Source organism: Gasterosteus aculeatus, chromosome 12 (assembly GCF_964276395.1).
Source record: "Gasterosteus aculeatus chromosome 12, fGasAcu3.hap1.1, whole genome shotgun sequence".
Classification (NCBI taxonomy): Eukaryota; Metazoa; Chordata; class Actinopteri; order Perciformes; family Gasterosteidae; genus Gasterosteus; species Gasterosteus aculeatus.
The window spans coordinates 10,280,741-10,304,444 of record NC_135700.1 but is presented as its reverse complement, the minus strand read 5'-3'; the positions used below and the strand labels follow the sequence as shown (position 1 = coordinate 10,304,444).

At 44.0% G+C, this 23,704-nt stretch overlaps 1 protein-coding gene across 1 annotated transcript; it reads right to left on the bottom strand.

Annotated features, from left to right (window-relative positions):
- Nucleotides 1-597: 597 nt before the first annotated feature.
- lgr4 (leucine-rich repeat containing G protein-coupled receptor 4) lies at nucleotides 598-23,379 on the bottom strand. Its single transcript, XM_040204289.2, has 18 exons — nucleotides 22,516-23,379; nucleotides 15,754-15,825; nucleotides 12,334-12,405; nucleotides 11,530-11,601; nucleotides 9,631-9,846; nucleotides 8,691-8,762; nucleotides 7,905-7,973; nucleotides 7,548-7,619; nucleotides 7,245-7,316; nucleotides 7,023-7,091; nucleotides 6,866-6,937; nucleotides 6,586-6,651; nucleotides 6,351-6,422; nucleotides 6,189-6,260; nucleotides 5,916-6,041; nucleotides 5,169-5,266; nucleotides 4,404-4,457; nucleotides 598-4,278 (listed from the first exon to the last, which is right to left on the bottom strand). The coding sequence occupies exons 1-18, from the start codon at nucleotides 22,695-22,697 to the stop codon at nucleotides 2,873-2,875; spliced, it is 2,934 nt and encodes a 977-aa protein (XP_040060223.2). The 5' UTR covers nucleotides 22,698-23,379; the 3' UTR covers nucleotides 598-2,872.
- Nucleotides 23,380-23,704: the final 325 nt, after the last annotated feature.

The window sequence follows — 23,704 nt, the reverse complement described above, 5'->3', positions numbered from 1 at the left end:
AAACAAAGCCTTGCTAAAGCCGGAGGTGTGAGCGATGTGCCTAATGGGCCCGTCACACAGGGATGTGTGCGAAGCGCTGGAATACCTACCAAGTCCTTTTTTTACGACTGGGTACATGGAAACTAAGACGAAGGGGAACATCACTTGGCAGTTACTCCTTTGATGCCCTCAATGTAAATATTTCCTGTTACCTCCCGACGACGTACAACTGCAAAAGATCAAGTGAGCTGTTATAAATGTCAGCGGGGAAGTATTAACATACTTAACAAATGCCTTACGGGGCCTCCACATGTGCCAGGTGTTTTGACGCAGCGTTTCATCCGTCTAGAGGCGATGATGTTCCGTCTTTGGACACTTCCGGAGCAGAGATGGTTTAAGACCGTTCAAGCCGCGTGCTGAAAGAACAAGCTGCCTTCCCATGAGGCCACTGTGCAGCCTTAGACTGATGTTTGGGAAACAACTGCAATGAAATATTGCACTGAACGGTAACTTCTGTGTTACCTCCAGTTCCAAAATTGGATTTGGGGATTCAGATGTAAAGTAAGTAAAATCATTTTGGCTGGGATTAAAAAACTTGAACATAATGTCAACTGGAAATTCAATTTTTTTCAATTTTATTAATTCACAAATTGATAGAATTATCACTCTACTTTACCAGAATAAAATAACAGAGAACATACAGGGAAAACTACAATATTTTATTTTGAATGGGAATCAAGGGGGATCCATATTATTCTGCAGGTTTGTATCTATAAAAGATAAAACAAAAAATGTCATAGTTTATATTTTGGTTAAAAATAAATCACAGTATACAATCACAGTATACAGTACATAGATTCCTCCCACAATTTGCGTGTCTCTAAAATGATGATGTCAACAAAAAGAACAACAGAGAACAGATATTTCCTTACAAAGCACTGCTGGTTTGCCACTAGAGCTGAGGAGGCAGCTTCCTAGCTGGCATCCAATCCTCGATTACTGGTTTTCCTTTCAAATAATTTACATACAGATACAAAAAAAAAACTAGCCTACCTACAGAAGAAATGGTTCAGTTTCACCAGATGGGAAATCTCAAACAATCAACGGACATTTTAGTTGGTGCAAAAATGTTCACACCTACATTGGAAAGAGAAAATAAAATGCAGTAAAATGAAATGGTGCATCTTAAGAATGTCTTGTTGGATGAAGAAATTGCTTCCCGACATTGCCTACATTCCTGAGCACTCCCATGACGTGCGCTTGTGGATACACGCTCAGAGGGCGTTTCCGCCTTCAGAGCCAACACCACTTCTTCTCCAGCTCACCAAGACTCAATCCCACTCAGGGTGAAGCGATGTCCGACTTAATATCCTGTACCATGTAATGCTCTTCTGGCGGCCTGTACGATAGTCCAGAGGGAAATCTACACATATTAAGTGTCTAATATCTAAGTGGGTTACAAAAACACAGGTGGCAATAAATTAGTTAAAAAAAGAAATCCTCATATTTTCACCATATGCCCTATTTTTTATACTTTTTACACCAATATGTCACTTTTTTCTGGTCAAGATCACTGCACTGTTGAGCACCTCAAGTAAAAAAAGGTCCACTCGACAGATTAAAGGCCTTTAAATTTCTGGGGTTGAATATAATCAGGCTTATTTAAACTTTAATAGTCCTTTTTATTCTTTAAGGGCACAGCTTAAAAGCGCTCTTGTTGACTCGGCTGGCCGCCTGCTCTCACATCTCATTAGAGGAAGTGGAGGAGTGGGACGATATTCACGTGTTTAAATTGGACGGTATTTTTATTTAGTTTAGCTTGGCTTAATGATACATTTTAAACAAGAATGTGTATGTCAGCTATTACTCTTTTTATAACTACACATTTAACAAGTGTAAAAACAGTTCTAGGTTTTGGGGGATGTCTTTCTTTTCTCTGCCAAACTTCAAGATATAATCTAAAGTGTACTGTGTTGTTCCAATTATATATATATATATATATATATATTTATTCTCTTGCCTATTAAACACAGGATAAAAGCAGGTTTTATTTTAATTATTGAGACGATTCATTATTGATTCATAATCAAACTCTGCAAAAATGGGGCCTGGATTAAAAAACGAACCAGTGAAAATGTTGACTTTAAACTTCACACGTGTTTTAGAACTTAACAAAGAAGTGCGGTTTTGGTGAATACTTGGGTTATATGTTATGTTCGTCATTCAAAGGCCACCTGAAAGAGCCCCCCGCCCCCCCCCCCATCTGCTGCTTAAACAATAAATAACATTGTTCACCGCCACCAAGAACTGTTGCTATAACAGTGATATCTGCTACTTTGATCACATTCTTAGTCTTAGTAAATTAAAGCAAAGACATGTTTATTATCGACTGGTGTTTACTTAAAACCATTCTTGCTGGATTACAGTGGCAGGCAGGCAGCTGACGTTACTTTACCACCTGAAAGTTAAATTCACTCAGAAAAGTCTGGTATGATTATTACATTTGCTACATTTATGTAAAAGAACCAAAACGTTTGCTTTTATGAACCCCTAATAATCGACCAGATGTTTAACAAGTCAAATTTAAAAAGCTAATAAGCACAGGTAAAGTAGAGATCCAATCAAAAGCACGACGCAGGCACCAGTGGCAAGATTTTCTGCTGCGAGATCCTTTGTCGACCAATTTCTTAGCATCATGTACTCAGTTCTGCGCTGGTAGAAACGGTCTCTAGAATCCCAAAAGTTCCCTTTAAATGATCGGTTGCATCTGTTCACGCGACGCTTACAAACATAAGTGCTTGCTGTGAAGTCTGTTAGCAGGGTACTTGGCACATTCAGTTGTTGGATATAAAAATAGTTTTCTTGTAGAACCTAAATTCGGGCGACAGAGGCGTCAGTCGTTGACTCGGGGCATGTTGTACGAGTAGTGCACCAGAGGAAGGCCTCTGCTCTGACAGAAGCAGGCCCTGCCACAGGCCTGGACCTGGTCCGAACTGTCCGAGACAAACGAGTCGCCCTCGTCCGCGTACTCGGACTGAGCCGAGGGCGTGCTGCTCTCCGCCCAAAACCCTTCGGCGCGCTGGCAGACGGCCGCCCCCGCCAGCAGGGTGGGACAGCTGTGAGACTTCATCAAGTGTCTGCAGACCGCGGAGGACGAGGGAGAGGAGCAGGTCCTGGCACGCAGTGCGGCCTCGCACTGATCGCACACGAGCGTCTCTCCGCAAAGCTGGGAGTACATCCCGCAGTCAAAGCCCAGGTGGGTGGAGGAGCCGCTGTCCGTGAGCTCCGACCCTCCACCGCCGGCGTCCCCGTGGCCCTCGGCTCCGGCCTTTACCTCACCGGTGGATGCGCCGCGTATTCTCAGCCAGTCCTCCCTGAAGGCCGGGCTGAAGAACACGTACAGCACTGGGTTCAGGCACGCGGGCAGCGGGAAGAAAATGAGCGTGACCGATTTGGCGATCTCCGGGCCGCCGGCTGCGGAGCCGGTTAGCAGAGGGGCGAAGGAGAAAGCCGCCACGGGGCAGAAGAAGATGCAGTTGGTGAAGATGAGCCACGCCACGTGCCGCAGGGCGCCGGTCTGCTCCGGATCGGCCAGCTCCACCCTGCCCAGGTGGCAGTACAGGTGGGTGTACACAGCTGCGGTGAACAGGTAAGCCAGCGCGTTGAGCAGCACCAGAGCGACCGTGACACTCAGCGCTGGACTCTCTCCGCCAGCGAAGGGCAGGCAGAGAGGAGAGGCGGACTGGTCACCTAAGGTCAGGAGAGGAAGGCAGGCTCCGGCAGCGGCCAGCAGCCCCAGCAGCCCCGCAGCGAGGCCGAAGCGCCGGCCTTTCCTCCAGCAGCCGCGCCGGCCGCCGGCGTTCCTCCCGGGCGACATCATCACCTTCCCGAGTATCGCGCGCACGGCCACGCTGCGCTCCACGGCCGCCAGCGAGAGCAGCAGCACCGCCCACTCCGACGAGAAGACGGCCAGAGCGCCGGTGACCTGACAGCCGGGTCCCATCTCCCACCACACGCCGAACTCGGCAAACGAGCCCCAGGTGGCCACGTCGAGCGCGCTGAGCACGCCGACGTAGAGGCCCGTCAGGAGGTTGGCCAGGGCCAGAAGCCCCATCAGCAGGCGGGCTGGAGAAAGAGGCGCAGCCGGGGAGTGGGCGTAGCCCGCGGCGGCTCTGCGTGTGGGAGAGAAGGTGGCCACCAGCACCAGGCTGTTGAAGACCAAGGACACCAGACAGATGAACCAGACGGTCAGACGGATCATCCAGTTGCCCAGCAAGTGTTCGCACGGCTTGAAGGCCCCTGAAGATAGAAAACAATCTGGTTGCTCAAAACGGGATTCAGCAATATATTCTTGCGGGTTAATTTCAAAGCTCTTCTAAAAAGATTTAAAGGACAAAATGTTTGAGATGCCGAGTGCTGCTTACCTGGTGAAGGAGAGCAATGCATTATCATTGAAATCCTTTCCACATCTTCCTCTCCTACAATTAAGAAAAAAATGCCATGTAAAAAAAGGTGATCTTAATGCAAAAAAGTAACCGAGCCAAAATAAGTAATTGGTTGTATGCAGCTTCTATCTATGTTAATTGTGACTGTGCATTGTTTTTATTCTGCGGCATACTCAACAGTAGTTTTTGATTACTTTGTCATGGTGTTAAGCAAAAATGGTACCTAAGCACATAAAGCGAAGCCACGTTGACCATCATTTTGGGCCAATTGAAGGGGGGTAAATAGGGCAGCTAAATTTATTCTAAAAAGATTGAATCTTTTCATCAATTAAAAACATATGTAAAGCTTGTGCATGTAAGATATAATGGTCATGACCTCTGCTAAACTAAAAATCACATGTATCAGCACATATGCACGGACTTGCACTAAATACACTCTTGTTCATTAAGTTTCCATCGACTTTGGAATCATCACAAGTAAAATAGGAAATGGAATACCACAGAAAGTTATTAATTGCAATACAGCACATTCCAACAAACCGAAGAAACAAGCAAATAGAAACACAGGGGTACAAAAGCATGCACACGTACAATTTTCCAAGCTCATATCCAGTGGTTTGGAAACAAAGAATTATATTAATATGCTGATGTACCTCTACTCCTTTTCTCTATTTTTTGTTGCTTTTATGTCAATAAAACAAACTATAAGTTTTACAAGGAAAAGACTGACTGCTGCATTCCCACCTGCAGAATTCTTTGGGTCGTTTTCCTCGGACGAACCCGTCAATGAGTCACACCCAACGAAAGCACAGCATTGGTAGGCATACGGGACGGAGATGGACCTATAAATCAACAAATGGTTATTCACAAAGGCTGTGAGCATCCCGCTGAGGCCCAGTGTTAACAAATTAAGAAAAGCATACACAATGTGTTTGTCTGCAAATACATTTGACTTGCAGAGTTCATGGTCTGTCACATATAAAAATATATACTAATAAATCATAAAAAACACTGCAGAATTAATACAGTTCATTTTGTTAACAAAGTTAACATTGGTAAGGGTGAAACAAAAAATCCCAAAACAAATAAAAATAATAATTTAATTGATCATTGAGTTGTATAGTTTATATAGTGTATAGTTTATATTAATATAAATACACAAGGAGGGTTGAGATTAAAACTAAATTGTGGCCTAATTACTGTAAAGATGTGACACATTCCAAACCTGAAGCTAAAGCTCGTACAATCTTTTGGTTTTACAGCTTTAGAAAACAAATTCTCCTTCTCCTCGTCGTGAGTCACTGGCATTTGGGGTTGCGTTTTCTGATCTTAATGAGCAGCGGTTAAGAGCTGGCATGCAATGAGGAAAGAGTGAGTGACAATCCCCAGGGATAAAAAAAAATGGGACGTCTCCATTTACATAGTCAGCACAAAAAACTGAACACTTCAGATAACAGAACTCGACAGTCAACCCCAGAACTCCTTTCTCACCTGAGTTTGGGCAGGTTTTTTGCAGTCAAGCCATTTTTCATCTGCAAGTTTCCCGAAAGTTTTAACTGACTGAGAGAGCTCAGTCCGGATGTTGGAATCACGGCCAGAGAGTTCATACTCAGATCTCTGTCAAATCAAATCAAAATACACAAGCAATTTAATTCTGCACACGTCAGTAGAAACGAGTGACGATATGTGACTGGAGAACTCTGCTCAGCATGATCAGAGGTGGCATAGCAATACTTAATAATAATGATAATGAGTCGTACTCACAGGTTAGTGAGCGCAGTGAGGGAAAGGAAAGCGTCTCGGTGGATCACTCGGATTTCATTTCTGCTCAAGTCTCTGCGTGAAGAAAGAACGCAGTGAACTCACAATCCACGCACACACATTTGTTTCTACAGCATCAGTGTGTGTGAGACAGAGTGGACTCACAGTAAACTGAGTTCGGAGAGACCCTGAAAGGTGTCCCTATCAATTTGTTGAATACGGTTGTGCTGAAAGCTCCTGTAGATTGAAAACCAGAAGAAAATAGATTTTAAACCCGCATATGACTTTCTTCAATACTTAAATTGTTTGATGCAACTTTATAACTTTTTCATCTTGAATCAAAATCTGTCAGCTAAGGCTTTCAGACTCGTGAACTGACTGCTAAATGTTCAACACTCACATCTCGTGCAGCCGGATGCAGCCCTGGAAGGACGGCAGCTCCTTGATGACGTTGTAGGACAGGTCTCTGACGGAGGAAAACAAACAGTTTACATGTTGGATTGTTAGCGGTGCAGCACATTTCTTTAGCGTGAATGGTGATGAAAATCCTGTTTGTAGCCGCGTCAAAACTATAGTTTACCCATGAACCTCTACTGCGACCATCTCTACTCTCCTACTAAGTTGGTGATGATCTTAAATCTCTGGTGAGAACAATTATTTGCTGAGGAAAAGGCTCTTACAGCGATCGAAGCAACTTGAGGTTCTCACACAGCTCGGCGGGGATGAACGATATCTGGGTTCCCGACAGCGTCCTGCAAATGAAAACTCTAAATCGGTCAATGCTGAGACACACAAAGTCGCAGGCATAAACACAACGCTGGATCCAAATTCACTCACAGACTCTCAAGATTATTAGTCCACGTGAGGATGGGAAAGTCCTGCATCATGCCGGCCCCACGCAGCATCCTGAAGCACAGCGTGCGCCGCAGAAAGTCAGAACATCGAAGCATGCAGTTGCAATCGATTAAAAACACACTTAAGTTGTATTTTCTGTATTAAGTGTTAGAACAGAACTTTGACACTGATTTGCCAGGAGTCCTGCCGCACAGTGAGACTTACAGAGAGTGCAGGTCAGACAGATTCTGGAAAGCTGAAGGGCCCACCAGGGAGAGAGGGTTGTCATACAGATGTCTGGGAGGGAGGCGAGAGCAGAGGGGGAGAGTTCAGACTAAATAATTTACTATGCAAAAATGGCACCATCTTCTGGACATTCCTCTGGTGAAGGCTCACCGGGTCCGCTTATACTGTATTTGTGCTGAACATAAAGCATACTGTACACTGTCCATGGCATCATTAGTGCAAAGCGGAGTTATTAGTGTGCTGTGCCGGTTTTCTGAGTGGCGTCAGTGAGTTTGACCTTACATGGTTCGCAGCAGGGGGTTGTTACGGAAGGCCCCTTCAGGTATGGAGGCAATGTCGTTGCTGTGGAACCCGCTGCAGGAAGGACATCAAGGACACAGCGTGAAGAGACTTGGTGAGTAAGTTAACGTATGCTTGACAAATACCCAAAGTAATGCTGCGAAAAAGACCTGTCAGTTGAGAAAAGTGTTTTTCTTTATTTCCTGTGTGCTGTAGTTTTTCCTTTCCCTAATTCTGAGCTACTTTCTCAGATAGGCGTGTGTTTTAAACCAAATCAAAACTAGACAATAATAAAGGTTGAACTGGTCCCTGGCTTTAGCGTTGGTACAAAATGGAGGAGGAACCGAACGATATACTCACAGCTCTTTGAGTTTGGCCAGGGCTGCTATTGCTTTAGGAAAAACCATCAGGTTGTTGAAGTTAAGATCTCTAGGATGACAGAGAGAGAGATGCAGGAAGTCAGCGCTTCGTTGTTGCATTTTGGCCTAACAAAGGAATTCCACTAGTCAATGGTACATTAAAACTAAAGATTAGACATTTAACAGCAATATCCAATGCACAACCAACCAGTACAAATGCTCAATGTCCATGCAAGACTGATCCTTAATTTAAAGTTTCATGGAAATGTGTCTTTTTAAAATTACTATTATTCATTCATAAATTCATGAAATGTGAAAAGACGCTCAACGTTCCCATTGCTTGTTTTGTTCAACAATTCACAAAATAAGTTTAGATTAGCATTTGAACTGCAGTTGTCCATGTTGGAGAAGCAGAGACTTCCCCAGCAGCTCAACCGCCTCCCTCCTCACATAACAAACACAACGTAACACTAGAAGCCGTTACAAGCAGTTGCAGAACTGCCATTAACAATTTGAATATGGGCCTATGCGTGTTGTACAGGAGCTGTTTGCCACGGGGTAAGAACGCCACAGGAACATGTTTCAACGGTGGGAGGGCAAATTTGATAAGCATCATGTACTTTGCTCTATTTATCTTTAGAGCAATTAAGGGAGGAAGTGGACACAATGATGTCTGAACGACCGGAGCAGAGGTGGGTGGGGAGCCGTTAGCACACACTCACACAAGCGCAAACACACTCAAGACTGATACGCGCGCACACACACACACACACTACTGTGCACTCACAGTGTCTCCAGGTTCACGAGTCCAGAAAAGCAGGTGTCTCCTATCGCCTTGATTCTGTTGTTATGAAGATGCCTATGAAAGCAAAAGCAGTTTTACACACACATTTATGAGACAGACTGTGAACAGTAAGAGTGTGATTTGTGCTTGAGGTATCTCTACTGTATACGTGTGTTATGTGAACCCAGCAGCAATACCACTCAATGTGTGTACTTGTGCCGGTGTGTGGGTGTCAATGGTTTGAAACAATCCCAGGCTCAAACTCGGTCACATATTTGTACCAGTTCCTGTAATGTAACTTTTTCAAAGTGTTGTTAACATTCAACCCCCATTGGCATATTTCACTGCAAAAGTGTATGCAGAAACCCAGCAGGGCATTAGTGTCTCCCCGTTTTGTTGACTTAATAACTGTAAGCAGTGGAAATAAATACTACAGTGTGTTTGTGTTTGGAATGTGATTTGCAGTCGCTCAGAGGATTCATTCAGAGCTACGGCAGGAAACCACGAGAGGTACTTTGTGGTGACAGAATAATGCATATAATACATTAAAAAAAACAATTAGGAAGAACAGAATATTTAATTTAGAGCAGAGAACAAGCACAGTCATAGTTTAATAACTGGATGGTAAAAAGTGAGGCACATAATGACTTTCACGTCTCCAGCTACTCCCTCAGATTATTTGAGTCAACACGAGAATGTTGTCTTTCAGTGTTGCTGGTTAATTAAAGCCTTAAAAAGTACTCAAGCAGGTTTTTCCTGATATGTTTTTTTACATTATATGTAATTATAAAAGTTGTCATTCAAGCAGGTGAAATACAGCTGAGTGCACTGGGTTCTTTCACCCTGCACGTTGTGACAAAGGCTGACATGAATGCAGCATACATACAGCGAATGGTTGTACCGTGACACAATGCGGATGAACAGAAGCCATTACTTTACTTACAGCACAACTAGACTGGTAAGGTTGGCGAAGGCGTTGTCTGGTATGTACGAGATGCGGTTGAGCGCCAACGTCAGAGCCTGAAGATTCGCCTGGTGTCTCAGAGAACCGACCGGGACCTCCGTCAGGTTGTTATCATCCAGCCAGAGGTGGCGCAGCTGCTGAAGGCCTTCAAAGCTGTCTTCTGGAACAGTAGTGATGTGGTTTGCGTCGAGCCGACTGCAGAACGGAGGAACAAGGAAAAGGTACTTTTTCACTAGATCCATAGGATGGACATTAGTTCCATCCATACTTAGAATACAAAGAGCAGAAAAAAACAATGTAAAAAGCTGAATCTGATTTTTGGTTGATTTCTTTTCCCCATAGTTTTCTTTTTGTACTACTAAGCAGTGACGCTGATTCTGATCAGGACCCAATAGCTGGGTGGTATAAAAGGACTTTTCCATTTAAACAGAATTATGAATGCGCAAATGTTCTTTTCACCAAGACCAGCCTTTTTTCTCCTGCTGTCCTCCCTCACTGAGCGTCTCACCCTCCCTCAAAATTCCTCAAGTGTCTGGGCTGGAAGGAAAATAGTCTTGATTGACATTCGGCTCTCTAAAACTTTATACAAACCGAGTACTGGCTGTGTCAGAGCATATTACTCCAGCAACAGACCTTAAAACCCTCACAGAGAAAAGACATCTGTTAAAAAAGAAAGAAAAGCAGATGAAAAAAGAAGATGGGAAGCAAGGGACAAGGGGAGGGTTATGGAGGGGTGATAATAGTTGAAAGCTGGACTTTCAGCAAGTTTCTCCAGCTGGATTAATTCCTCCAATGGTTTCTTCTGATGGCAAATAGAGGCTCGTACATATCTTGGTCGCATTGAAACTGACATTTAATAGTTGCCTAAAAAAACGATGCAAAAACTGAGGGCGAGTCGAGCAGGAAACTGTGACACAGTCGAGAGTAAACACGTGGAAAAGCACAAGTTTCCGGCTTACTCCAAAAATCCAACTGAAGAGCAAAGTGAAGAAGAGATCTGCTGAATAAGGCTGACCTACATCTGCACAGGGCTGTGGCCCGGCTTCATGCACAACATACACTGCAGCGGGAGCAAAGTACGTCCTACGGGTGGAACCGCGCCTGGACGACATCAAAAAAAATCTTGAGTAAATGATTTGAGATTTCAAAGGTTCTTCTCAACTTGGAGGAAGAGCTAAGTGTTTACTCTCGTACGATGGAATTCATACGGAATGTTACATATTAAACCACCTTATTGAGCGACGGCCAACTACAAGAATTTAGTCAGCTGCAGAAATCTGATGTTAGTTGGTGCAAAGAAATACCCGATTACAAACTGTATTAGTCAGAAAGTCAACACATTTTCAACACAGTCCACCACCGTGCTAAAAAGGCACATTCACAAAAAGTAATTTCATAAATGGACAGTAATCCATCTGATGAGTTAAAAAAAGCAATGCTGTAGTTATTGAGGCATTTTTAGTGGAGTACACATACAACACACATATCCTTGACAATTCGAAACACTGCCTTAAATGATCAGCACAGCTAAAGCCCAAATACTGATGTCACCCAACTTTACACAAACCTTTAATGCATCTCGTATTACAGAAATCTGTGACCTCAAAATAAACTCTGTTGCCTAGAGACCCATTTCTGCATAAATCTGTTAAGCCGATTTTCAGTGCCAGACAATTAAATACATTAGTTGATTAAAAAAAACTGTACTCCTGTTGCTTTTAATATGATCTTTGTGAGCAACTGTCCAAAATGAGGTGATTGGTGTGACATCATTGCCCCAAGTTAGCAGTCAGTGCCTCCCTAATATAGTAAATGCGGGAAGGAAAGGTCCACTTGGAAGTCAAGGTTCTTTGTTTGTGTGCGAGGCATTGGACTCACAGAGACTGCAGAGAAAGGAGAGTCTTCAGGGATGCACTGGGCACAGTCTTCAGCTGATTATTCTGGAGCATTCTGCAGGAAAAAGGCAAAAAGACAACTTCATCTCAAATCACTACCCTCTCTTGCACGATAGTGTATATCATAACATATACAGACACAATTAATGCCAAATATGTCAGGGAGCTTCGTGGAGGCCTTCATGGAGTTTTCTTTATTCGTGATACTGTTGCTAGGCAGGTGATTTATGAAGGATCCCCTTTTCATGTTCACTTATAAAAGTCTATAAAATTGTGTACATGTTTACACGGTTTCAGTATTTGTAAGAATAGTCAGAACACTTGTTCCCTTTCACTTGCGTGGTTACAAGAAACAATGTTGTTGTAATGTAATTCACTTGATATGATGAGCATATAACATGCCTCCATGTGTTTGTATTTTCAGTCATGTCACCAAGACCTCACCTGTAGATCAATAGGACTCTGAACTTTTGTCCCGTTGCAGGATAAACAGGGTGTGTTTTGCACAATGTGTTCGAGTCTGTGCAAGCACACCAGGGTGTGCAGCCCAATGTAAATTATGCAAAACTCATTTTTTCACAGGAATTGTAAGCTATTTCTGTGCTTTCACAGCCCCATATAGTGACGGCAGGGATGTAAAAAGGCATTTAGTCTCCCAGGGTGGATATAAATGTATGAGTATGCTTATTGTGGCCATTACTGACGGTAAACTGAAGTACTTACCAGGTAGGTGTGTGTGTGTGTGTGTGTGTGTGTGTGTTCACGGCGGTGGTGGCAACATGCTTACAGGACTTTGAGCTGATGCAGTCCAGAGAGGGCTTCAGGGTGGATGAATGACAGGTCATTCCCTGCAAGTCGTCTGCGGAGAGAGAAAGAGTCGCAAATATATTCAGGGCAATTCTCAAATGTTTCAAAGCTGCGAGACACATTTCTGATTAAAGCCATTTAAAGAACCCTCCTTTATCCTGCGCTCAAGTAGAAAAGGTTCCAGCGCTCAGCTGAACATGAGGCCTGGGGCGTCAACGACATGTGTCTGTGCCATGGCCTGTTGTCACAGGAGATTAGAGTTGTTCCTGGATGTCACCTCTTTAGGTCCCTTCACTGAACCTCCCAACCATTGTTATTCAGTGTATGAAAAACTGATTCAGCCCTCTGAGGCTGGCACAAGCAGGCCAGCTTCGTCAGAGTCTTCTCCTAGTAGCATTTGTCAGTGGCGAGCTTCTTTAGTCCATGCGTGAATTACTTTAGACTAAGGGCTCACCTCCCGTTCCTGTTGGGAACAGGAGGTCCAGAGGGAAGGGCGTAAATAAGCATGGGACTGGCTGACTGGGACGTGCACCCTGAGCATTACGTCCTTAGAGATTAGCAACACATGTATCACTTTGCAACAAGAGTCGGACCACTACGAATTCCCTGCAAAGAGCTGCAGTTGGTGTGAGCCCAAAATCACGGCTCAGGTCTGTGTGAGAAGACCGCGTCCTTTTCATGCAGACTCAAAACTACTTCACCATGACGCGTTTTTGTAGCAAAACTGTGAAATGAGAAGTATGATTAGCTCATTTAACTTTAATCTGTCCATTTGGTCATGCAAATAATTCTGGATGTCTGCAAACTAAACTGCCTATCTGCTTTTTAATGCTACGAAAACTCATTGTAATTGCCTTCTAAAATCCCCTGTTGGTGGACAACATGAAGCACGTGACTTGAACTTGCAGCAAACAAAAACGTCACATCTGCGGAGACATCAGGAGGCCGTAGCCTCGGATTCAGCGCCACCAGCTGTTTTCTCTCACTGAACCATCCACAGCTTTCAATGCCAAGACCGTCCTCCGCTCCTACAGTCATGACTAAAGTACATTTAAGACAACTCCAATCTTGCCTGTAGCTGTTGTTCTTTCCAAAAATACAGTGACTGACAGCGACTGACTAACATCGCCTTAATGCCATTAGAGCTTACGCAACTTAAATGAGGCAATCAAAGTCACAAGGCGCTAAGCACCGCATGCAAACACGGTTTGACAAATAATTCAGATTTCCATCAGGAGCTTCTCCTCCTCTTGCATCTTTCAACAAATTCAGTACATGTCCCCCTAGGCTTGAACAAGGAAAGAAGAATGTTCTTAAATCTCATTGAGGAAAGACTTAATCCTCTCCTTGGGCAACACCACTCCGACAGGTCATCCTTTGTCAATAGCAAATTCACGGACAAATCTTCAGTTCACTCTGAGAGTAAATGGGCGACAAACATTATTTAACGTCAACAAATAAATGAAGGTATTCAGGATTCAAATTCTGCTGAAACGAAATACAGATTTCCTTTCTTTTTGGGAAGCTACTGTGGCAAAAAAGCACCACTCCCTCACGGCAGGCTGCCACATGTGATGCACACCTTTTTGTTGGTACAGGTCGCCTTGCGTATATTTCCTATGTTTATGTTGGCCATGTAGACATATTCTTATCACCATTTCCCAAAACTATGTAACAGTTTAGTAAGAGGATTTATTTCAGGTGCCTCTGGCTCCAGAAGTAAAAGTCTTTCCCATCAGGACGACACTCTCCTGGTTGAATGAACTGAGAAGATTAAAACTTGTGTGGCACCGTTGGAAGTACATTGTTGTTTGACAAAAAAAAAAAAAGTAATGTACATTAATAATTTGGAGTAGATGTTAACTACGACTCCCAAGGTGCATTTCAGGGGCCCAAAGCCCAAGCAGACAATGAAATAACAGTCATAATAAAATATGCATACTGGCACAATTCTCAATAGGATGTCATCATCCTATCTAAACCCAGTTAATGCTACGATATGGTTATTGTGCTAAAGGTTCAATTATACTCGTATGGAATTTTTAGTCAAATTCATTACAGATTAGAATACAAATCTAATTATAGCACATGTATTATACCACATGATTAAAAGAACAACACCACATCTGGACCTAGATGTCATTACTGCATTTTACTGAAGACAAGTAGAGAGCCTCGGTCGTAAGTCATTTCAAGACTATAAACAAACTGCAAAGGAGGCAGAGAATATCTGTCAACGCGTCTGCGGAGCTTTGTGATGCCTTCGGCAAGAAAGAAAGAGAGCAGAGGAGCTTGCGTGACAACGGAGGAGGGAATATTCCTCCCTCGTCTCCGCTCATGTCCTGTGTGAGGACGTCCCACTTTCTTTTCTCTCCTGATCTCCTTCTATGTCAACTCTTTCTCTCCTTGTCTTTGCCCTCAGGGCCCATGCTCTGGTTCACTGACACTGCTGCAGCCCTGGAGCGAAAAAGTCATCTAGCAAAGTTCACCGAGACAAGCCTGCAGATTTGTTCCCAGAAAAAAAAAAAGGTTAAACAAACACAGAGGGTGAGCAGAGGGTATATGTCAATGGATGACACGCCGACGACAGCCCATCCATCATGATGACCTCAGACGAGAAAGGAGTTGTAGGGAGACTGTGTATTTTTTCTTTTTCTTCTTTTTTTCAGCCAAGTTGCCATGGAAACAATTGTTTTGCCCTCTTCCTTCCTGCCTTGCATTCCTACACACAATGCGACGAAGAGCCAATTGCCTTTTTTCGAGAAAAATAAAGCAGATTGGAGTAGTGTTTGGAAAAAGAAGAGGGTTGAAGAGCCGGCCGGCTGAAAGGCGCACGAGGGCCGAAGAAACAAAGCCACAAAAGGCCCAGCGGAGCCGGAACCGCTGGAGCTTGTTCACTCGCTGGTCATTTTGCTTTCTCGGGGCCGCATGTTACCTGATATCAGGTAGACAGATTTTATCTCGGACTCCCAGCAGCCCCGAGCCAGACAGAGTGTTTAAAGAGGAAAGAAATAACAAGCACCCACTAAGATTAGATGTATGCCGCTCAACAAAGCCCCAGAGCGCAGCTGTGCGGTTGCCACCCTTATAATCTCCCAAGAGCAAGAATCCACACAGGATGTCACGTGACCGTTTCTTCAATACACGTCGTCTCACCTCACCTTTGCTGCACCTTTTGTAGCCGCCCTCGTTCAATTCATGAATGGTTGAGTGATTCGTAACCTGGCGTAATGCTGCGCTTATCTTCTTCAGCTGAGAAGAAGGGCACGGTGTGCACCTATACTGTGTGCTTTGCAGCACAATCTCACATTCCCAGGTGCATATCATAAGCCCTCATGTCAACATCGTACAGAGTAAATAGATCATTAGCAAGAGAAGAAAAAACTGGGCATGTACTCACAGTTCTTCAAGATAGGGGAAGTTCTTGAATACCAATGCTGGAAGCTCCGTGATGTTGTTCATACTCAGGTCACTGTGGGAAGAATAATAATATAATAATAATAATAATTTAGAAAGAGCACAATCTCTGAATTCATTCAAACAAACATCACATTTTAAACAAGCCACAGATCATTTGAGTACACTTTTCTTTTTTTTTACAACAGGGTTTTCATTGATGCTTGATGTTTTATTCTCAACAACGTAACACATTGAAACTATTATTTCTATAACAGAGCTTTTGTAATTGTGAAGCCCTTTTAAACTTTAAAAAGTATTGCAAAAAGTCTTACAAACTGACATAATCCTCTTGCACGTTGGATGCAGTTACTATATGTTAACATCACCATTTTTTTGCTGCATACAACCAACTGGGTAAATGTGTCTCACATCCCTTATTGGCAGTTTCAAGTCTTTTGACCGTGCCTGCATGAATTCCTTCAAAACACCCTTGTCTCTAGCCTCAGGGATCTTGATTCTTTCCAACTAACTTTCAAGTAAAGAGAGGCATGCAGCAGCATGACAAATATGCACACTGCGCTTGATTTGCTTCCCCACAACGTTAATATGGGTTGAGGTTTTTATTTTAATTTTATTTTTAACGTTTCAAAAGACGTGTATTTTCAATTGGAAATGTGTTGAAGCAAGGCACCTTCCCCATTAAAGGAGGACAAACATGCTATCTCAGGTCCATTTAGGAGACCACTGTGAGCAAAATCAGCCCTGGATCCCTAATGTAATTATGAATCGACAACAACCCCCCCCCTCCCCACCCATACGTGAAGACACGGGACACATCAAGACTGAAAAAACATTCAGGATTCACAAATTAAGCAAGCCCCGGCCCCCCTCACACTCTCCAACTGGCCATCTTGAATTTCACTGCCAGATCTCGAGGACTTTGTGTGTGGGCCCCCGAATCCTAGAAGGATCATATTGCCCTTCCGCTGCAGTCCCAATTACACACACACACACACACACACACACACACACACAGGAGCCTTAAAAGGCGGGCCCTGACAGAACCCTCATCATCACTGCGACCTGTGTCCCATCTCCACTTACCTGGTTATCCAATTACCACACAGCTCGCAGACTGTGCAGCTACAACAAAGCTTCCATCGACAGCCAACCAGTCCTTAACCTTCGTTTCTACCCAGACAACATCGTTGGTGGAGCTTTCCAACCACTGCTGCAGATCCGCCACCACTAGTGGTCAGATGAACACATCCCTGACCACATTTTAAACCGTTTAACTAAATCTACTGCAGACTGCTGACTGGTCTGAACCACATGCAGGGCTGGGGAGACCGAGAGGCCTGCACCATTCGATCACACTTCCTCCCTCTGTGTCTGGCTGCTTTACTCATCAGGTTCCTGGCCTGTCCGTGCGAAGATAGATTGGAGGGGACACTAAAAATGCAGCTGTGATAAATGGTTTGGAGCCGAAACGCTTCTACAAACAAGTATCGGTAGATTTCTATCCCATGTGCCATTCGGCTGCTTTCTGGCGGGAAGCACAGAAAGCATCTCAGGAGTTGGAGGTATGCTTTGATAAAAAGGAAAATGAGGCTGAATATATTCTACGAGTCAACTTCAGAGTAAGTCAACACAAAAAAAAGCCTACAAAATAAACTTACATACTAGTTTTAAAACACTAAAGTGTCATGAATGAAAAATGGGGTAAATGACAACTTAATTGAAAAAGGTAATACACTGCGTCTTGTACAGCTATTGTTCAGACCAACTGACATTTATCTCCTTTTGAGCTTATGAAGGTTTTAGTCATGAGTCTACACATGTAGTGCATCTAATCTGTTGGGTTTCTGCCCTGCGGCGACCGTGCCCATTGATCTCTGTTGTTACTGTGTGACACTTCATTTAAACCAACGGGAGATTTAAAAGATGTGCAGAAAACTAAATCAAATCATTTTTCTAAATCATTACCAAAGATGCATGCGCAACTTCAAAGTCCTGACCTGCGGTCATCACAATTTATTGGACAAAATTGAAATACGAAGCATTCCCTTCCACATATTAACACAAGTATTATTATTATAGCGTAATACACAGAAATTAAGCACATATCTGCAGCCTGTTGCACATGGTGTCCTGACCTGGTTACAGCGTGTAAGTACAAAATGACACAACTAGACAGTCTAGTTGTTGATAATCATCCCATCATGCTTGATAATTCTAAAGTGCTGTGCGCCTGTGCAGCAGAAAAAAGTGTTTGTTGGGAATCTGCGTGAATCTATTTCAAAGAACACAGTAGACTTTGTGATAGCAAACTACATTTACAGCTTTGCCGTTGTTTGCCAACGACAATCAGTCAATTTACGTCCCTCCAAAAAGTCCTCAATTCAACATTTTTAAAGCCATTTGTGTGAATATTTCAAAATTTAGGAGACACATTCTTAAGTTATGGCAAAGTGAAGGAATATGAAGTCAAAGTGAATTTACACATCAACCATGGAAATCTAATCAGTTCGTCCTTAAGTGGGATCAAGACATTCCTGGGACATTGCTTTCACGGGGACGGGACGGACGGGACTTCCGGTCGCAGTGATCTGAACTTCTGACCATTAAAATGTAATCAGTGGCCATCTTGCATCCAGGTGGAGGTTTCCATCAGATTCAAAGAGACTACCTTCGGGGCGTTTCTGAGCCGCAGTGTACAAACCTTCGGACAGACAACCTGACAACATAACGTCTCCGCTATCGCCAGCAGACCTTCACAAAGCTGTTCACCAAACCAAAACTAAAAGGAGTCAGACGGAGGTTCAGGCCAAGAAAGGAGAAACCACAGTGACGTGAGGGGAGTTCAATGACTCCCACCGGACTAGAAGGACAACAATCTGTGCAGCACTTCACAAATCAAGCCTGTGTGGCAGAGCGGGCAAAACTAACGCATTCCTAGAAAACAAATGCACACGACAAAGATCCTGAGAGTCTGAGTAAACCACAATCTGACGTTCTGGCCTATAATGAGGACCAGAAGGCAGATAAAGCGACTGTATCGACATGCGTATGCTTCACAAAAAACATCTCCTCAAATCCTCTCCCCCTTTACCGTTTTGTATAAAACTTAATCTCTTCAATACCCCGCGGTGGTAGGGAAAACACCGCTATCGCAAAATGCAACATCTTACCAAGTTCCATTCGATTGACCTTTTCTCAATTTTTTTTTCAGGCATTGATTGAAAACTAGACGTCTTTCTTTCAACAACAGCAGCTGCATCACCCTCGCAAATAATGAATCACATCAGGCCAGTTGTGCAATGCATCATAATTTCCTCCAAACATACAATCAGCGATGCTGTGTGAAACCAATAATTAGACTGTTGTGGCAACACACTCCCAGGCCTTCCAGCATTACACCATGAGTACAGTATGCTGCAATAAGCATCGCTATGCAAAGATGTCAAAATTGTGTCAGCATTATCAGACATAGAGTGGCTGATCAAACAGTTAATATGAAGTATATTAATATGCACACATTTAGAAGTTAACTTATCTTTATTATACTAAATAAATAGAGATTGTGAGGCTGTGCAGTTATTTTGTGGATCAATGGTGGGATTTAAAATGCTCCATTTCAGAAAATACTAAACTAAAAAGTTATTTACAGTCTATCTGAATACACGTTGCCTCCCTAAGTGTACCTGTAGGATAGATGTTACAAGATCACAAACAATTGCTTTAGGTTTCAAATTGAATTTCAAGTATCATGAATTTCAAGCTATTATTTGGAAAACTCACTTAGCAAAATGTAAAAACTAACTAGCATGGCAATGTTTTGGTTTTTTTAAATACTGGCACAAGATTCAGAAAACCAGCGGCCATTAGCAGCTAGAAACTGGGAGATGGGGGGAAGGGAATAGGTCTGTAAGTGGAGGACAGTGTTGGGGACTTAGAGAGGGGGGGGGGCGTTAACATTCTCCCATCCACAAGTCATCCTGTTTGTGAGTGGGAACCACTGACTGGCTCCTTTCACCTCTGCTGACCAAGAACAAAAGTATCATTCAGTTAAAAATGGATTGGGGGCACCGACGGTGGAGCCGGCAAGCTCCAGCAGCAGAGTGCAAGACCCCCGACGCCGGCCCTCCCCTCCGAGTCCCAACCTTTTTCAAGGTATGTGAAGACCAAACACGACTGAGACGTAATCTGTAACCCTCTGAAAACGCACAGGACTCCACGCAGACACGGTATCGCGTGCAGGGACTCTGTGGCAGGTACGGTACATACCTTCAAAAGGAGTGTTTGCTTTGTTACTGGCTGAGGGGGGAGGGGGGGGTCCTTTTTTCTATCTCATCTGTCTGTAACAGGACTGATTCCATTACAGATGCCAAAACTCAAGCCCCTTCGGACCGCAGGCGAGGGTCCACTTCAACCTCGTCACGTGATTTATTGTAAAAGGTGCAGATCATCGGTAGGGAGGCAACAATAGAGATGGCCGGAAATATTTGTCCTTGTATGGAGGACTTCTTGGTCTCCGAGCAGTGTTACAAAAGTTGCACCTTCCTTCCGGTTGTTGCCGCTACTTTTGTCCGTATCTCACCATCAAACCGATGACCGATGTGTGCGAAACAAACTTGTGTAGTCCAGTTCAAATGTTGCAATGACAAAACACTCGTATGATTTTATTTTTTTCCCCCTTTACACATCAGCAAACTCCATTGGCCCTGAGAGGAGGCCTTGCAGCTGTGATACGTCTCACTAATCCATCATGATCCCTAACCCCAGTGCTCGCCATACAAAAGACGAAGGGAGTGGGAGAGGAAAACTTAAGTTCAAGAGACCAGGAGAACAAATGAGAGCAGGACAGAGAGAGGGACAAACAACCTTTCACATATTTGTGAAGAGAGTCTTGTGAGGCAGTTTTAACTTATCGCCGAGCATTTAAACACACATGTGCAGCACCCGGATGAAAAAATAATAATAATATGGCCCAGAGAGAATCCACAAAGGATTAAGATATAATTGGGTTGCGATCTGGATGTCAGACTGCCCATAATAAGGAAGAATGATGGTGGGCGTCTCAGCTGTAAGCCGTAGACCTTATTGTGACACGTCTTGAGAACCTGGGATGTGTATCCACTACTTCTGTTGACTTAAACCAACGGTGAATCAAAGTTGCACAACATGTTGGTATTGGAGTAGCAGGAATTTGGCCACCATTCTCAAAAAAGCTGGCAAAACAGCACAGAGGTTACTTCAAACGAGAGTAAACCGTAAAACTTTAAAAAGGTTCGGTGACTATGAAATACAGGCTTAACCCAATTTTCCACATTTCAATGAAGTCGTAACTCCTTTCATTTGTTTTTTTGGGGGAGAATTACAGTAATAACGAAATGCCACAACAGGTTGGTGTTCTGAATGCCGTTTCCATGGTGGTTACTTTGGTTTATGATTAACTCGGGGGTTGTGCAACAAACTGAGGAGTTTCTTCATGGGGCAATCATCAACTGTATCTGCACCACGCCGTAAAAATCAGACCTACCTGCTGCACACGTGCGCCACTTCTTATGAAAGGAAACGTGTGCCCTTGCCTGACACAGAAGTTAAACTCTGAATCAGACTCGCGGCGAGAATGTATTAATGGCCCTCATAATTACTTTGTATTAAACACAATGCTGGCTGTGATCCACTCCATATTACTCAACCAAATCCGGCCCTGATGTTGAACTCGACACTCGTAACTTTACGTTGTGGTTCAGTCACATAACATTTCCCAAACTGACCGACTAAAGTGTCTGATGCAACCTGCTGCTGGACAACAGATTTGAGGAGACGTTTGGATGCTGTTTGCGAACCCAAATCCCATTGGTCATAAATAAAGAGGGGGGGGGGGGGGGGGGGGGGGGGACACGTGTTTAGAGCTGAAACTCATTATGTAAATGTAATATATTTTGGATTAGGTTTTTAGAGAAAGAAAATAAATATAGGTAGACAGCAAGTCGGCTCTATCTTCTCAATATTGAATGTTTCGAGGGGTTTCTCACTTTTTGTTCCATATAAACATCTGCAACAAGTAGTTGGACACGTCTATTGTAATGGCCAAGAGTACAAGACGATCCATGACACATATTCAATTTACTATGATATATACGATAAAGAATCAAATCTACAAGTTTGATATCCTGAAATCAGAAAAGGTTACTCATTTTGCTTAGAAATAAATACATAATCAATATCCAAAAGGACTGCAGATAACTTTTCTATAGATTTATGTGTCTACAGTTATCTAAAGATTGATAGATTGATTGAATAACGGATACTGTCTACAATCCCCAGATGCGGTGTTACGTTACGCATTACTACCAAAACATGGGAGCAAACTGTAAGCTGATTTACTTGTTGGCTGCAACAGAAAGTTTGTACATCTGTGTAAATATTTAACTGAACCCTGAGTATTACGGCACAAGAACGACGACTAAAACCCCCACACTAACATCTTGATTAAGCCATATATATATGGCTTAATCAAGATGTTAGTGTAATATATATATATATATATATATATATATATATATATATATATATATATATATATATATATATCCCCCTGCGTTGGCCCATTAGCAGAAAAGTTCACCGCCTGGTGTTGGGCGCTCACGCTTCACTCGCCATGTAAACACGGGCCTTCTTACGCGGAGGCGTTTGCACGCGCGCAGAGAGCCTCCGGGGTCGTGCTCCCCGGAGGATGAGCCCCGGTACTCACAGGTAGTAGGTGAACGCCCGCAGCCCGGCGGGGACGGTGGTCAGCCCCCTCCCGGAGCAGTCCGCGCCGCCGTCTTCATCGCAGCTGCATGAGGGCGAACACACGGCCGCCGACTGCCCTTGACCGGCGGCACCGGGACGAAGGAAGCACCACAAACACATCCAGAGCAAATCCACGCGCATGGTCCCCTCGTCCGGTTCAGGTGCACGCGATGACGGTGGGGGAGAAAAGGGGGGAGAAGGGCCTTTTCTTTGTGGTTTAATTTATTCCGGACGTCGACTTCTTCTCGTGCGGTTGGTCGGTTGAGGCATGGAGAGACGAAGCCTTTAACCGACGCGTTTTCAAAACAACAAAAGCGTCCGAACGTTCGCCGCCGCGAAAAAAAAACAAAAGAAAAGAAAAAAACAACAACAACATCCACGTAAACGTATTCGCGTTAAAACCCGCGCGTCGTGCTCGGGGACGAGCGGCTCACCTCCCCGCGGAACATCGCTCAGCCCCCGGGTGTGTTCGCGTGTGTTTCGTACGAGTCCCTGGGAGTAAAGTAGCAGGAGCTCGCGGGCAGGAGCCGTAGCCTACCTTTGCGTCTCGCGCGCTGTCCCGTTAAATACGACAACAACAACAACGACGACGACACACACCGAGCGGTGTCTTCTAACGCGTCGCTAAGCGGCTGACTCGGTGGCGGTGAAACGCGTGTTTGTTTCCTCCCAGAAGAGCACCGACAGTTTTCCGCTCCTCTGCTCCTGACACCAGCAGCATGCTCGTGGCTCTGCAGGCACCCTACCGGACACCCTGCAGCACTGGGCCTGTGCAACACGCCAGACCTGCACCACCGCGACCCAGTGCCAGCCGCTGCACGCACACTGTTTGCACAAGTGTGTGGGGGTCCCGTAAGGGGGGTTAATGCATTAGGTAATTTCTTTTTAATGCATTAGGTGGTTTCTTCTGAAACAGCTGGGTTTCAAAAGTAGTGGGTTGTTGGGATGGTGGAAGCAGGAAAGTTCAGAGCCTTTGTTTGAGTTAAAGGTACCAATTGCTAGAAGTAGCTGTTTTAAGAATGAAAGGCGTCTGGTATATAGGCTATATATATAGGGCTATAGCCTATTATAGTAAAATTATGCATTCAAACTTATACGAACACTCAAAGAGATACACAATTTCTTCTTCAAAATACACCAAGAAAAGT